The 16,851-nt window shown below is 52.8% G+C and overlaps 3 protein-coding genes across 3 annotated transcripts; all 3 read right to left on the bottom strand.

The window, feature by feature from the left end:
• Positions 1-2,788: 2,788 nt before the first annotated feature.
• On the bottom strand, positions 2,789-5,626 carry GMORB2_2939 (uncharacterized protein; the record flags this gene model as incomplete). Its single annotated transcript, XM_035464915.1, has 3 exons — positions 2,789-3,859; positions 5,375-5,426; positions 5,532-5,626. The coding sequence occupies 3 exons, from the start codon at positions 5,624-5,626 to the stop codon at positions 2,789-2,791; spliced, it is 1,218 nt and encodes a 405-aa protein (XP_035319153.1).
• Positions 5,627-10,253: 4,627 nt separating this feature from the next.
• GMORB2_2940 (uncharacterized protein) lies at positions 10,254-11,131 on the bottom strand (the record flags this gene model as incomplete). The annotated part of the gene is made up of 2 exons (XM_035464916.1): positions 10,254-10,459; positions 10,795-11,131. The coding sequence occupies 2 exons, from the start codon at positions 11,129-11,131 to the stop codon at positions 10,254-10,256; spliced, it is 543 nt and encodes a 180-aa protein (XP_035319154.1).
• A 1,404-nt stretch (positions 11,132-12,535) lies between these two features.
• GMORB2_2941 (F-box domain protein) lies at positions 12,536-14,807 on the bottom strand (the record flags this gene model as incomplete). Its single annotated transcript, XM_035464917.1, has 2 exons — positions 12,536-14,264; positions 14,398-14,807. 2 exons carry the CDS (start codon positions 14,805-14,807, stop codon positions 12,536-12,538), a joined length of 2,139 nt encoding a protein of 712 aa, XP_035319155.1.
• Between the last annotated feature and the right edge of the window lie 2,044 nt (positions 14,808-16,851).

Below are 16,851 nucleotides of genomic sequence, written 5' to 3' on the forward strand. Positions count from 1 at the left end.
GGGGGGGGGGATGGCAGTGTGGGTTTTTTCAATCCTGTCAACCGTAGATGGTGGATGTGTGGCTGATCTGTGCGCGTGGCCATGGCATGTAGGTGCGGTTGTCCGGTGTGTGTGCGTGTTTATTGTGTTGTTGTTTTTTTTGTTCTTTCGGTGCTGTTGACCTCTTTTTTTTTCCCTTTCTTTTCTTCTCTTATCGTTGACTTTTTGTTTCTCTCCCTGTTTGATCTGACCTCATCTCTCTGTTTTTTTCGTGTTGGCCTCATCTCTCTCTCTCTCCTCTCTCCTCTCTCTCTGTGCGTGGCATGCGCTTGGCATTTTATACGTTGATCGTCGCCGGGCTTCATCTGCATATTATGTACTTATGTATACTTGTATACTTGGAGAGTCATTACCAGTCTTTGCATATATAATTGAGCGATGCATGTGTTTCACGGTTTCCTTGAAAGGGAAGTTCATGATGTGAGAAGGGTCATCTTCGACCATGGGATGAATATGAAGATGGGATAGAAGAAGAAGAGATGAGAGAAGATGGGGGAGATGGAGAAGATGAAGAAGGGAGAGATAATGGGAAGAGAGAAGAGAAGTTGGAGAATGAAGAGACTACTACATTGATCAAGGAGAGATTAGACGACGGAGGAGAGACTTGGGAGATGGGAGAAGGAGAGGCTTGGAAGAGGTGAAATGATGGAGAACAAGGGCAAGATGTAGAAGGAGAAGAATGAATGCACGAGTAGATGCGAAAGCCGTTGCCGCAGTCTAAGCCGTTCTTGCTGGCACTCCACCAGCTGTTCAGAGTCCAGAGTAGCTCGTACGAGTATGATTACACAAGATGAGAGTGAAGAGGAGGGAAAAAAAGGAAAGAAGAAGAAGAGTACGTGATAGAGTTGGGTAATACATGAATGCAGAGAGAGGGTAGTGTACAGAGAGCGGCGTACGGAGTATACATTGTATTATGATCGTATTACAAGGAGCATGAAGGTGTTTTGCATCAGGTTGCCAAATGCGGCCGGAAGAAGGGATCACCCGGTACCGGGGTTGTTGCCTCAGGATGACATGGCAAGCATACATGTTGCCATCATGAAGAGAGTCATCCTACAAGACAATACAATTAACCATCATCACAACCGTAAAGGCTCTTCTCGAAGAAGGAGCTGATGCATCTGTGATATCGTACGGTGAAGATGAAGAAAGACGATACCAACCGAAGGGTTACGGAGCAAAGAGGGTCAGAGTAGACAAGACAAGAATAATGGTGAATAACAAAAGACAAAACAAAAAACAAAAAAACAAGAAATAGAGAGAGAGAGTACGGATAACCTTGGTTAAGAGTATACAGTAATTTATCCGATACGCAACGATTCCATTCCCCACGTCTTGTCTCGGGTATAGGTTGAATAGATTGGCTCTGTTTCTCTTTTCTTTTTTTTTCTTTTTTTTTGTTTCGTGTCATTTTTCTTTGTCTCGTGATTCTTTCCGTGTTTTCTTCTCTTTGTTTTTTTTTTCTTTCTTTCTTGGACTGTGATCTTGTTGCCTTTGTTTTACCTCGGACTATAATTCTGGTCTCGTTTCCTTTGGGGAATCTTGGACTGACTGTACGGAGCATGACCATCTCATCTCTTCATCCGAGATGGAGAAGGTTTTATTCTACAAAGACAGGATGGAATATAAACACTCCCATACATAGAATTCTCATATACAAATAAGAAAAAAAAGCAAAGAAGGAATAATATAGAGATTAATTTTTTTTTAAAAAAAAAAGGATTATAAATATATAAAAATCAAATTGAGAGTGAAAAAAAAAAAAGTTACGCTCCCAACTTTCAATACATCATGTATAAAACGGGCGATATCCTAACATGTCCCGCTCCACTAATATAACATAGCAGCAGCTAGACACCAAACTGGGCATCTATGCTTGACATCGTGGGTCAGTGGGTAGGGGGGAGAGGGGGGAGGGGGGTCGTCTCTCGTGTCAATGCAGCTGCGGGTACCACACACACACACACATCACATCACAATGACACAAATCCGTGTCTCACATCTCAAACTGCCTCGTCGTCGTCTTCTTACAGATAGTGTGTTTTGGGGGGGGGGGAGTTTTTTTTTGGTCTTGGCACTACGAGCATCCGACGGTCCGTACTCCGTACAATGCGCGTACCATCCATCATATACGTAACGCCGTATGATCTATATACGAGTGCATGTACTGCTATAATCTGTACGGTGTATAGCCTTTACATGTTACATATTCGTACTCTGTAACCTTGTCCCATCTTCTCGACTTCCGATGATTATCTGCTTGGCGTTTGTTGCGGTGCGGTACGTCGTCGGTTCTATTCTACCATGACGATGACGGTACTTTTTTTTTTCAACTTCTTTTCTTCTTTTTTTTTTTGATGCTCCATGTGTTTTCGGTTACTCGTTCCTCATTCCTCCTTCTTCCTGGAGAGAAATATGACATGTAACGACCACATCAATGTCACACTCACACCTGTTCATTCAAATATGCATAAAATAAAGGAAACAATGAAATAAGAAACGATAAAAGGAGCAGTGAGGGGGGAAAGAAAGGGATTAAAAGAGAGAGGGAGGGATAAGAAAAAAAAAGAAAAAAAAAAGGTAAAATCAATCATGAAAAATGTATATTCCTATTCCTATATAATAATAAAAACGCCCCAAGAGGTATCATTCGTCCCATCATGCCTTTCAACTCCGTATAATCATAATGATGCGCACATGTGTATATATGTGTGGTGTGTGTGTGTATGTGTGTGAGATGCAACCTGACCTACGCCCTCCGCATAGAAATGGACAGACTGCTGCGCAGACGCGAGTGGCCCCTGGCCAACCTGGAATCAGACCTGTCGGACATCGTCGCAGGCGGCCTCGGGTCAGCAGAAGTCGACGCCCTCCGCGGGGGGCGGTGACCGGCCGGCGGCGTCGAGCATCGGTTTCCGTCGCGGTCGCTGCCGCCGGACATGGGCGACGACAGCATCTCGGGCGGGTGAGAGTGTGCGGTTCCGGGACGGCGAAGCAGAGGAGACTCGGATGGCTGCGTAGACGTCTGGCCGAGGGCCGGCCTGCTGTGCTTCTTGGCCAGGGTGAGGGTGCGCCTGAGCATGGAACCTGCCGACTTGGACGGGGGCAGGCGGGCAATGTCCACCGACCTGCGTTCCCGCGCTGCCGCGTCCGATCCCGCCTGCTGCTTCCGGGACCTGTCGTAAGGATCGAGGCCGAGGAAGGACGGCATGGTGGGCGACGAGATGCTGGGGGCGATGACGGTGGTGGGGCGGGGCGTCCCTGCCCTGCTGACCGCCCAGGGACGGACCGGGGGCATCATGGTGGCCGTGGACAGGCGACGGTCTGCCGTCACCGAGGTCGCGGTGGAGGCGGTAGGCAGCGGAGGGGATATGCGTCGCCTCTGCTGATGCTGCTGATGCTGCTGCTGCTGCTGTCGGTCGGTGGTGGTGGTGGTGTTGATGGTGGGAGGAGCAGAGGCGGACCGAGGTGGGAGGTTGACCAGAGAGGGTTTCCCGTGGAAGACGATGGACACGGCACGGGCGGTGACCTCGTGAGAGTGGCGGGAGTCGTCGTGGTCGTGGACGGTGGAGGTGCTGGCGACCTGGTGGTCGGAGTCGGAGTCGAGGTCGTAGTCGGAGAAGTCGTCGGCCGAGGACGACGCATCCTCCTCGGAAGAGAGGTAGACGTCGTGAGGGGCCGCGGAGGGCGCGAGGGGGGGCTGGGAGGACTCGATCTTCCCGGCCAGGTGGGCGGTAGCCTTGGAATCGACGAGACGGGAGGCTCGCAGGGCGCTCCTGGCAGGTACAGCCGGGGCCGCAGCCTGGTGGTCGGTGGGAGCCTGCATCGTGTTGTGGATATTGGAGGGGTAGGAGAGGTGTACAGTCCTGTTTCCCTTGAGCGTGTGTGTGTGTGTGTGTGTGTGTTCTGGGAGATTTGGGTGTGCTTGCGCGTGCTGCCCTTTCCTTGTCTCGTGCGTATCTATGTCGATAGAGTGATGGAGAGCGTATCCTAGAGCCCAAGACCAATGGTAGGGTGGTTTACTTGGCGTGTGTGGAAAGGGGGGAGGTTGGTGGAGAGGGAGGTAGGAGAGGAAAGACGATGTCGAAGGGACAGTGAGATTCTAATAGTGTTTTCTTCCTCTCGAAGGGGGCAGGGAGGCTTTCCTCGGACTTGTGCCAGACAGTGGAGGGAGGGATGTATGACGGAAGAGGAGACCGTCCGGAGAGCAGAACAGAAATGCGATGACCCAGAAAAGAGAGGTAGGGAGAAGAGGAGGGGGGGGGGGAATGCACAGCAATGGTGTAGCAATAATGGTTTCTGAGATGACCGAGTGCTTGGGGTGTTTGAGCGCCTGTGTGAGTGAGATGGTGGACCAGCCACCCGAAACCACAGCGTTCCAGTTCAGAGGATTCGTGAGACACGAGAGGGAAAAAAAGGGCGAGATGGTGTGTGGTGGTGAGAGTCAGAGAGTGGATGGCGGGGTTAACTGAGAGATGGTCTGTATCTACATTCCAAAGGGAGGCGAGACAAGGGGAGGGGGGGAGCAGTAATAGTATTGGTGGTAGAGTTTTTATGGTGAAGGATGGAAACGAAGGGAGGTGGAGAGGAAATAATGATATACCAGAGAAGAAGAGTGTAACGGAATTCAAGTCGACAGAAAAGGAGAAGAAGAGCAGAGAGGGAAGGGGAGGGGGGTTTAAAGCGGTGACGGGGACTACTAATAAAGAAAGGATGATAGAACCGGTACAGCCAATACATATTCATATATAAATATATATAAATAATATATATATAATGTATATATAATATGAACATGAATATGAATATATACGTATAATATTAAATACAGATTACTCGTACCGCAATACACTGCAATAGACGACGAGATGGGCATCGATGGAGACTCTGCGCTTGAGTGTGTGGGTGTGTGGGTGTGTGGGTGTGTGGGTGAGGACTGCATCGAGCGTGCAGCCTATCAGATCTCACGGACGATCCGTTACTGCTGCTGCCGCTGCTGCTGCTGCTCTGCTGCACGGGGAAGCATTGCGAGCACAGGCAGAGGGGAGGAGCGCTGGGACGCCGAGAGCTACCGGTACTCGTGCTCGTACAGTGGCCGTACCTACCTGTGTACTCGTCTCGCTCGTATGCACTACGGAGTACGNTGTGTGGGTGTGTGGGTGAGGACTGCATCGAGCGTGCAGCCTATCAGATCTCACGGACGATCCGTTACTGCTGCTGCCGCTGCTGCTGCTGCTGCTGCTGCACGGGAAGCATTGCAGAGCACAGGCAGAGGGGAGAGCGCTGGGACGCCGAGAGCTACCGGTACTCGTGCTCGTACAGTGGCCGTACCTACCTGTGTACTCGTCTCGCTCGTATGCACTACGGAGTACGGAGTACGTGACAGCCTACTGACGTTAGAGCCAGAGCCAGTGCGCTCGTACACTCCGTACTCGTGGTCCGACACGAGGCCCCCTCCCAGCCCCTGGTCGGCCCCGCCACAGGCCGCTTACCAGGGTGTGACCCGCTGCGTGGGACCGGAGCAGTGGGCAGTGAGCAGTGGGCAGTGAGCAGTGGGCAGTGAGCAGTGGGCAGTGAGTAATACCATATTAAAATACTCTGTCAATACTATGTAATACACATCCGACACTCTGCTCAGTAATATGTGCATATGTATATACAGGTATTTAGGAGAGAGAGAGAGAGATAGAGAGAGAGAGAGAGAGAGAGGTGAGGAAAGGGAGGTGAGGAATACGGAGAAATGTCTAAGCAGGAATAGGCAGGAACAGGCAGGAACAGGAAGGAACAGAGAGAAAGAAAAAGAAGAATAAAATGGTCAGAAAAGGAAGGAACCAGGAGTTGTCAGTCGTTCCTTGCATCCTTCCCCGTTTGGGCTGATGAAGATGGGGGGGGGGGGGGGTCCCGATGGCCAATGAGTTGTGGAGAGCATCACTACACGGACAGTCTAGTCTACTCTGTATTGCTACGATGGATTGTGCGACGTGGCGGAAATCGTAAGGTCGCACTCTCTCTCTCTCTGCTATGGATATCATTACTCCGTACCCCGTACCAGTCCCGTACCAGTCGATACATGTGCAGATATAATACAACGAGGCATGGCCGGGGCCCATCACGCGCAAGAGGTGCTGCTGCGCTGCCCTATCAGTAAGTATTCTGACCCAGCACCTTTTGCACCGGCCGTGATCCTGATCCCTCGGAGGGGGGGAATCCCCTTCCCGGGAACCCTAGAACCCCTGAGCCTGAGCCCTGAGCCCGTTCCTGTCGATGTGCTCCCCCCTCCCATCCAGCAGTCCCAGGCTCCCCCCAGTCCCTCTCCAGACCACAAGCGCCCAGCTCTCCGGATCTCTTCTCCTGACCTCTCGAACGACCAACCGCCGCCGCATCAGGTTTCACCTCGTTCCTCCTCCTCCTCCCTACATGCTCCCCCTTACCATCTCGTGCATCGACACGTCAAAATCGTCCTGCATCCCGACTCTCTTCACCTCTCTCGTACATCATTGCCCGTGACACTCCTCCCACCCACACATCTGGGCCCTGGCATTCGGCATTCTGGGGGAACGCGCGCATCTGCGACGGGCTCCCGTGATGGTCTGACCACCTGGCGGTTTCGGATCTGTCTGTGCGTCTGTACGTCATCGACTACGAATCTGCGAATACGCGCACACGAGTCTGCGATGCAACATCCGAGAGTCGTCATCTCACCACCATCTTGTGCATATTTGCAGCACTGATATCGCTCGGCACGCAACGATAAGCATGTACGATCAAGCCCTACCGGTGATTCCTTTCGATATCACGGCTTCCCCCCCCCCCCTCTCCCCTGTAATGTCCGAGTGCTCGTAGCGATACATACATACATATATACGCTTCCACTTACGTACCCGCATGAGGCCTACTCGCTCGTACGCACTCACTCTCGTCTCACACAGATCATCTTCCCCATGCTCGATACAGCCAAGCTTCATGCTCTCGATCGGTTCCCCCCTTCTCAACCAATCAACCACCCCGGTCCATCTATTTTATCCTCTCTCTTCATCTATTTTTCAATATCTCAATATCTCTCTAACCTCCAACCTCTCTGACTCTCCAACACTCCGAGTGTGCAAACTTCTTAGCACGCGCCCGTCTGTCGTTTCAGATGTTGAGGGTCTCTCTTTTTTTTTTTTTTTTTTCAAAATTAAATAGACAAATAAATATGTTTTAATCTGTTTTATCTTCTTTGTTTCTTGTCTTACTCTTTCATCTCTCATCTACTACTCTCTTCATCACTAATGACCCCCTTCATTCTTGCTGACCCTTTCATCTCTCGTCTACTCTCATCTTCACATGTCCAGCTCTTCTACGTCTTCTCCCAACCCCATCTTTCCTAGAAATGTGATGATAACAATGGCATTGTTTCCTGGCAGATGATTTGCCTCCCCGAAGAATGACGGCAGTGACCCAAAGATAATAATAATAATAATAAAACTCTCCGTGATCCCATCTCCCTCTTCCCTCTTCCTCCCACTCATTCGACATCATCCCATGAAGCTCTGACCTGCCAAGGTATCCGACATCCAATCCAATCCAATCCCGGACCCCCCTTCTCTCTCCCCTTGACGAGCACGCTTCCTGGTACGTACCGTCCATGCCCACGACGCGCTACGCAGAACCACGCTACTCTCCTACGCGCGAAGATCAATAGTGGGTATTGATATCTGCTAGCCTCTAGAGCAGAACTGCTAACCTCTAGTCTCCCGTACGAATACAGATTACTGACCCGGTGATATAATGATGAATATTACTCGTACGCCCTAGACTGTACGGATATTCCGTGGACTGTCATGCTTCCTAGACTTGCACTCCGTGGCAGCCTCGTCAGAGTTGCCGCTCCTTGCTCGTACCGCAGACTCCCGTCAGTCTGTCGCTCATCGCCCATCGCTCATCGCTCATCGCTCATCGCTATCGGAAGACACAGGCTACTACGTACTGTATTGTCGGTCTTACTAATCTGCACACCTACCGAGTACTGATCCCCTTACGTTGGAGACCCCCTGGAGGACCCTGAACCTGAGCCCATCGCCTCCAACCTTGTGACTTGTCCGACACTTGGGGCCCAAGATTATTAGCCCGCCCCTCCCCCCCCTCTCTCTCTCTCTCTCATCACGAGGACATATTCCTCCTCATCCCCATAATACGAGAACTCTGTGCAGAGTCAGAGAGTCAGGAATCCCCATCCCCATGCACCCACCACTCACTCCCACCATTTTCATCTCTCTGCGGCGTATTTCTGACTTCGGAGGCTGTCCACCCTTTTTTTTTCTTCCTTTTTTTTTCCCTTTTTTTTTTCTGACTACTGTCGTGCCATGCATGTCCCACATGTCATACTTGTAGAAGCAAGGGGTGTGTCCTTGCACCAGGTCAGCAGCTACGCACACTGAGTACTCTCTGTATATGCACCCCCCTGCATTTCGTTCCTCTTCAAACCAACAACGGCCAAGGGTAAGTAGAGGTCAGAGATCCAATCTCCATATGTCTCTCCTCTCCCTCTCTCCCTCTCTTTCTTTCTCTCTCCTTGCCTCTCCTAAAATCAAACTCTTCCCAGATCGAAATTGAAAGTAGAGACAAAACGAAACAAACAAAACAAACGAGCAAGAAAGCACAAAAAGATTATTGTTTTTTTTTAAAAAAAAAAAAAAAAAAATTTACTTAAAATTAAATATTTAAATAAATAAAAATTAAACAAGTAAATGGATGAAATGATACATCATCTTGCCTCCGGCGGCCCTACCGGGGGTGCTTCTCGCTTCGCTCGCTGCTCTTTGTCAAGATCGATACTAGACTGATATAGCCTGTATGCTTCGACGAGTAATGCATCGCTGCAATCTCGTCTTGTACGTCCGTGTCATCCTCGCTTCTCTCGCTGACTTGAGCTTCGCATCAGATGCACATTTACCGACAGTACACGTGATCAGTAGACTGTCGGTGCACCGTTGCCTTACCACTACAGACCAGACTATTGATGATGCATATATAACAACACCCATTCGAGCGCAAGCCGTTCGTCTTGTATATAAAGATGAATATATAAAACACAGCAGGCGCATAGAACCAGAGCACGGCGTACTATAGAAACAAATCTACGGATAAGACTACGTACGCATTTACCTTTCTTAGGTCTTTGGTCTTTCCTAACCTTCCTTGACCTTCTGGCTAGGCTGTCATGTTGTTGCTCAATAGTCCCCATCATTACTCGCTTCTTCCTCCCCCCCCGCCCCCCGCGCCTCCTAGGGTAGGTCAGCCTTCCCAATCAGCCTTGACCGGCCAACTGTTCAACGACGTAATACCGTCCTCAGCATTACGAGCTAGTGCAGGTTAATTTTAGTCGGCTGACCTCTCACATGTACACGCCGACGGCGACGCCAACCGTCTACCATCTACACGCCATCCATGCGAGGCTACAGATCGCTATAATGAAACTCGATATGAGCCGCGACGCAGGCCGAGCCACGCCCAGCCACATCCTAAATATAGAAATCTAGTTTTTTTTTTTCTCTTTCTTTTTTTTCTTATACAGGCACTCGTATTCTATATCCCAACATCGACAGATCGCTCTCTACTCGTATTCTATACGCCAACTTTTGTACTGTACTCGTAGTCCATACTCCATACTCGCCATCTCTATACTCCGCTGCTACGATATCACAGCTCAGCTGCCATATCACCCGTCATGTTCCATCGCTCACCATGTACGGTTATATTAATAGAAACGTCCCCCGCCCCTCCAAAATAATAAAAATAAAAATAATGATAATAATAATAATAGAGAGAGAGAGAGAGAGAGAGACGGTGTATCTGCTTCCGCAACTGTTTGTACCGATTTGCATATGTAATATTGATAAACCATGCCATCCTTTACTCGTACACGCATCATCTGTACCCACCCTATAGGCCCTTATTGTAGAACCTGTGTACTGCATCACCGCGACACTGCGTCACTACTATCTCATCCTCCCTCCAGCGGCCCAACCCGCGGGGGGTGGTTCCTTCTCGCTTCGCTCGCCCATCACTCTCGAAACCCAATACTAGACTATGTCATATTGTGGCGAGGGGGCAGAGGAGCACTTATGGGGGAAGAAAACTGATGATGATGATCTAGCTAGCTGATTTCGCATCTCTCTGAGATGTGAGATGCCCTTCATCATGGCAGATGTGTTCCGTTTCTCAAATTACCATCACAACGCTCGGTTGATGTCCGCAATCCCGCCATGGCCTTGTGCATTGAGGCCCTCCGTGAGACCATCGGCAGCCGTTTGGTCGGTCTGGGCGTGGGTAACTTGAAAATCCCCTCTGTTGACGCGGTCGACGTATCGGACTGGCTTGGCTGAGCGACAGGCCTCGCAGTAGAAACCGTTCGTCGAGTCCTTGCTGACGACAGTACCTTCGATCTGTCAGACAACGGGTCTGCTTGGGGGAGGGAGTGGTGAGATGGGTGACAAGATCTGCGTATAGAGGCGAGGTAGAAGAAGCGTTATGTCGTGACCGACCCACGGTTGTCCACGTGATGGCAGCCAAACACGCACACATCTAACTTTTCCCCACATTCGTAGCTAGAGAGCTATCATCGACATCATCACTTCCGTTGCCTCGTTTAGACTGCATTCGTCCGAATTCCCACAGTTCCACACGTGTTGCATGTGATCAAGGCACCAGTGACCAGTGTATGCATATTGATCGATGCCCTCTTCCTTGACGGAATCGGGGGTCAGTGACTACTTGTGTACCACTTTCGGCATCCTTCCCCCCCCACTTCGATACAGACTCCCCTATCGGGTCCTGGCATCTGGCCCTCGGAGAGCGTATCGGAGACCCTGACGGGAGTGGGCATCAATCGTCGTAGGTATCCGTTCACAGCGTCGATATCGATGAGATATGCTTCCACCGTTCGGTTAGACCGGACACGTGCATCTCTCTTCACGTTCGATGCCGGGAGCGTTGGCGGCTGCGGCAGCGTCATATTCTGCTTGCCGCTGCCTGCGCTCGGCTTCGACTCGTAGTCGATGCTCTCCTTGTCTGCGTTCCGGATGAAGCTTCCAGCATCGGTCAGGTGCATGAGTCTTGCCCTCCGGCCTGATGACGCAGCCACGTGAGATCGTCGTGCCGGATCTAGTGCTGTCGAAGGAGCCCATCGTCGTGTGTCTGGGTTTGTGTACAGGCCTGAGCCTCCACTGCCCGGACTCGAGGCGAGCTCTCTAGCTGAAGGAATCAACGGGGTTATCATCCGTGACTTTCTTGTTCTCTCTGACATCTCCCATGTAGTTGCTGAAGTCCATGGGATAGACTTTTCTCGATGCTTTGAGGGGCAGCAACGATGAAAAGACGGGATGCTCAGATCGATCTCGCTGTCTCGGATGAGCGTCTAGTATCTTTGGAGTTCTCGTAGGCATTGGGCGCAGTCAGCGCAGCTCTGACGAGCGATGGAGAGGAGTTTGATGATGGCATCGTTGACGTGCAAGACCTTGCTTCGGCCTAGGTGTTGTATGATAGCCCTGTATAGAGCCCTCGGGCGTGAGATAGCAGCCTCGTCGACGAGACCGTGAGCAGTGACATCGTCCACCACGGATGGGGGAGCGCTGCTGTAGATCGTGGCGAGCATCCCTCTGCCTTCACGGCTCTTCTATACTATCCTTGGTAGCTTCCATGATCAGGGACCATAAGACGTTTGACAACGAAAGCATCGAAGCTGCGTTTCCAGGATGAAGAACCGTCTACGCCCTTGAGCTTGGGGACGTCTGTGACTGTCGTACGGGCTATGGTTGTTGTTGTGCGGAGCTTTCTAGCTATTGCTGTGCGTTGTTTCGAGAGAAACACAGAGCGGGGGTTTTTGTTGTTGTTGCTGTGCCTAGTGGTAGGATCACCACTACCATATCTGGTCTCTGGCGTTGAATGACGCGGAGAAATGAATAAAAAAGGTATGTGTGGTTTTAAATGCGTGAGAAAGCCCTCTCTAGAAGCTGAAAGGAGCTCGGAACCTGTGGGGAGTGCAGAGGGGCACCCATGAGGGAGAAGACTGATGATGAAGAACTAGCTAGCTGATCTCACATGTCGAAATGTGAGATGCCTCTATGGTCTGGATGGCCCTCATGTGACCGTGTTGCCTCAGGCCCACCAACACATATATATATTATTACTACATCACTATTTCGTACACGGCTACATCGCTACTGACTCATCCTGCCTCTGGCAGCCATACCGGGGGGTCCTTGCTGCTTCGCTCGCTATTCCTCTCAGACCTGTTCCTCCCATGATTGATGCTAGACCATGTATCCTACATAGTACTACTACATCACTACGTCACCAAAGATAAGATATAAATAGATAAAAATTCTTTCAAAATCTTGACATTGTCATAAGGTCATAGCCAGCATGACCAAAAATACTATCCATGCCAAAACAAAAAGAAGCGGAGAAGAAAAAAGAAAGAAAAATGGAATGCATGTAGAGCAAGACGAGACCCTCACCTCCACAGATCCCTCGTCGACGCCCCCCCACTACTCTTCGGTCTCCAGGATTCGCTGGAAGCCCTGTTGCCTCCAGGCGGACTCCCGTACCTGGGAGATAGCATGCCCCCTCCCCGGAAGCTCCTGGCGTCGTCGCCCGCGTCGGGACCGTCGACGGCGTCGTCGTGCGCCACGGCGAGGAACGGGCCCGACCCGCTCCCCACCATGACGCTCCGCCTCGCCTCGCCATTCTCCCACCCCTGGCCTGCGATGTCGGCGCCCAGCCCGAAGCTGCTGACGGGGCGGGGGGGCCGGACGTTCCCGGCCGAGGACGACGGCCTGGACGACGCCACCTCGACCACCTCCCTGCTCCGCGCCGACGATATGCTCGTAAAGTTCCACTGGCCCGCCTCCTCGGCCTTGATGAAGACTTCCAGGGCGTGCGTGGGCGCCGAGGACGCGCCGTGCGCCGCGAACGGGTTCTTGGAGCTGAACCGCTTCGTCGCTTCGGCGTGCAGGCCGGGCGACTGCGGTCGGGCCAGGACCGGCGGCTGCGGGGGGTGGGGGTGCGCGTGCTGCCGGTGTCCCGGGGGGGCTAGGCTGGATGGCGTGCCGTCCGGCGACAGACGCAGCGTGGGTGGCTGCCGACCCGAGGCCGTGAAGCTGGCGGGTCGGGAGTGGGAGGTGCGCGGGCCGCCACCGCCACCGCCACCGCCACCGCCACCGGAGAAGGCGGCGTTGGGCGGCGACAGACCCTGCAGCTGGTCGGGCATGGTCTCGTCGAGCACGTACAGCCTGCGCAGGTTGGGCATGCCGCCGCCGACGATGGACCCGGCCAGGTACCCGTAGTAGCTCGAGTCGACGGCGGCGTAGGGGCCCAGCTCGGGGGCGGGCGAGATCTCGAACCGGAGCGTCTCGAGCTTGCGGGACGAGGCCGGGATGGCGCCGGCCGCCTGCGGGAAGGGCTCCGTCACGGTGGCCTGCAGGGCCAGGGTGCGGAGGGCCGGCGCCACGGCGAGCACGTCGGCCAGGCTGGCGGGGTGGACGCCGGTGTCGACGAGGGTGAGGACGCGCAGGGCCTGCTGGGTTTCGACCCAGGACAGGTACGACGTTATGCCGGCGGCGGTGACGCGCGGCGTGGCCCGGAGCACGAGCTCCTGCAGCGGCGGCAGCGACGGCTGCCCGTCGTCGGCCACCAGCACCTCGTCCGACAGGCCGTACGTGTCCGACACCTTGAGGGCGCGCAGGTGCCCCAGGCCGGCCAGCACGCGGCGCATCGAGGGCGGGTCGAGGCTGACGCCGTTGAGCTCGAGCACCTCGAGCCGCGGCCAGACGGTGCCGGTCGCCAGGGCGCGCAGGCTCTGCTCCGCGCCGCCCTCGTACGTCATCTTGCGCATGCTCGGGCAGCGGGCCTGCACCTCGAGCCGCAGCGTCGCCAGGTTCGGCTCGTCCGAGAACATGCCCTCGGGCAGGTCGACGTAGTGCAGGTTGGGCAGGACGGCAATCGTCTGCGCCAGCTCCACGTGCGACGACTCGCGCAGCATGTACGGTATCTTGAGGAACTCGACCATGCTGCCCAGCCTCGTCGGGTCGTCGCGCACCGTGCGCCGCAGCAGCCGCAGCCGGGCCTGCGCCGGGTCTTCGGGGACGCCGTTGCGGTCGAAGCGCGACGTCTTCTTCCGCTTCTCGGACAGGACAGCTTCCAGGCTGCAGTAGTGTACGGGGTCGATCCGGATAGAGTGGTATCTAGACATTGTCAGCACGCACGCACGCACACACGGCAGCCATCCAGGCATTGGGCAAGTCCGCCATCGCCATCGCCATCACCATACACGACACCGGTGACGCGCGCAGGGGCCAGACATGGCGAGCTACTCACAGGACCGGTATGGCATTCCTCCTCCACTGCCTGCTGACGCGTACGCAATGTGCCAGGTCCCTCAGGTCACATAGCATGCAGGACCTGTCGGACGCGCTCTCCTCGCACGTCTCATACGTCTCATCGCAGGCGTGCGGGCACACGAATGCGAATATCCTCTGCAGCACCTTTGGCGGGAGCTGTCCGACGAGCTGTGCGGAGAGATATGTCGGTGGCGGACCTGCCGAACGTCGGAGCGAGTCGGCGGCGGCGGCGTCGGAGCCGTCTGCGTCGGCGTAACCGTAGCCGTAGACGTGTGGTGACGACGACGACGACGACGACGACTTGAGGTCGACCGATGACGAGGCGGATGACTTCTTCTTTGCGTCTCTCCTATCCTTGAGGTTCTGCAGTCGAAAGGGGAGTCTCATGGTGGTGGGTTGTGGTCAACGCATCCGACGTTGGTGTGTGTGGTGTGGTGTGGGGAAAGAAGAGCTGCGGCTGCGTCGTGCGGTGGGTGTGCCGGGGAGAGGGGGGGGGGGAGAATGAATCGGCGAGAGCTTGTCAAGTCCAGACAAGACGGGTATCGTAGAGAGAGAGAGAGAGAGAGAGAGAATAATGTAGTAGCAGTAGAAACATGCAGAGTATAGGGGAAAGGGAAAGAGAGAGAGAGAGAGAGAGGAAAGTAAGAACCAAACAAACCACAAACAAACCACAAACAATTGAAGGAGTATAGGGAAAGGGGAGGGGAGACAATGGGGTTGGTGGCCTGCCAGGTCAGGTCAGCTTCTGTCGCGTCGGGTGTGCAACCCACCTCTTAAAGATGTTGGAGGGGGGGCCTCTTTGTCCTTTTTTTTTTCTCCCTTTTCTATTTTTTTTTTCTATTTTTTTTTCTATTTTAGTATTGCAAGGTAACTATTGATGCTAGTGATCTCCGCCGTACCTGTACGATAGAAAATATGTAATGCACTCTTTTTTCCATCGAAAGGATTGGACAGCGAAAAGAGCTGCTAATCATATATTGTATAACCTATCGAACCAGCATACCTTTCCTATCCAGAACCGACGATAATACATGCAATCTGCAGAATTGAATCAGTCGGATATACGGTATTAGCCCATCAGACTCGGGGCTCTCCTCCTCCTTCTCCCCTGTGCCCAGGTAGCACATAACACAGATACATGTATAGTCCATGATCCAATGCTACTTATTACTAATATACCCCGTAGCAGATACTACGAGTATTGTATGTAATGATAATACCCCGTCCCGCACGACAGATGACTCGTATTCCCGCAATAATACGCGCCTGCGGATTCCTTCTCTCCATCTCAAGGTAAGCGCCTGTTTTGCCGCCACCAAGCTCCTCCTCTTCAATAGGCTTTCATACACTCTCTATACATGCATGTGCGAGTATGGAATACGAGTATATATTACGTATATATATATATATATATATATATATATATATATATATGTGTGTGTGTGTGTGTGTGTGTGTGTGCATTACGCATCATCTGCCTCGTAATTCCTTGCAAGGGAATCATCATCTGGAGGGAAGCAAGGGAGAAGAGGGCTGCCAGCTACTCGTAGCACACGTACGAGAGCAACACTAGCCACAGCCACCTGTTCATCGACAGCTCACCAGAGAGAGGCTGACGAACGAGAGAGAGAGATGGAAGAGAGATAAAAGAGAGACAGGACGAGGCACGTACGCGACTCCACCGCAGGCTTCCCCCCTACGCTCTCCCTCCTTGTCTTGATTCGTAGGAGAGAGACAGGACTGCGTCACCGCCAGTACACACACACACACACACACACACACACACACACACATATATATATATATATTATATATATATGGACGTGATGCGCCTGAGGTTTTCACCGATGTTTGACTCTAGCACATCAATATGCCGCTACACGTAGCAGCAGTCAGCAGTTCTACCAGCACATCATCTCCTACTAGCACAACGTCTGATACATCAACCCATATGCCTATCTCGTATGTCGTATGCGTGCTCGTACGCACCTGACCCGTGGACCCGTGGACCGTGCTACAACCTACGAAGTAGACATGTACGGACGGGTATCGAACCTCGCTGCTTCTGATGCAGAGCTCTCCTCTCTTACCCGTCACGAGTCATCTTACGACGCATCTTACTTCCCCTGGTGGTACCAGCATCGCCACCTCTTGCTCCTACTACTGCTACCCTTCCTCGGCACGGGTACCATCACGAGCATGCAGGCAACTCGTACTGCTCACTACCGATACCAATACCTCTACCCTCCCTCGCACTAACCCTCGCACGCGTACACACACTTCCTCGTTCCTGGCACGACATCACACACACACACGCACAAAAAGTATACACCACCAATTAGCTCTATTATCGACATCGCCGGCCTACAACATGACTAGGCGAGCCTCCGGCAATGCGTCGTATCATACAACAGCCAAGGAATAGTAAAAA

The sequence above is a fragment of the Geosmithia morbida genome (genome assembly GCF_012550715.1).
Source record: "Geosmithia morbida isolate 1262 chromosome Unknown scaffold_15, whole genome shotgun sequence".
NCBI lineage: Eukaryota > Fungi > Ascomycota > Sordariomycetes > Hypocreales > Bionectriaceae > Geosmithia > Geosmithia morbida.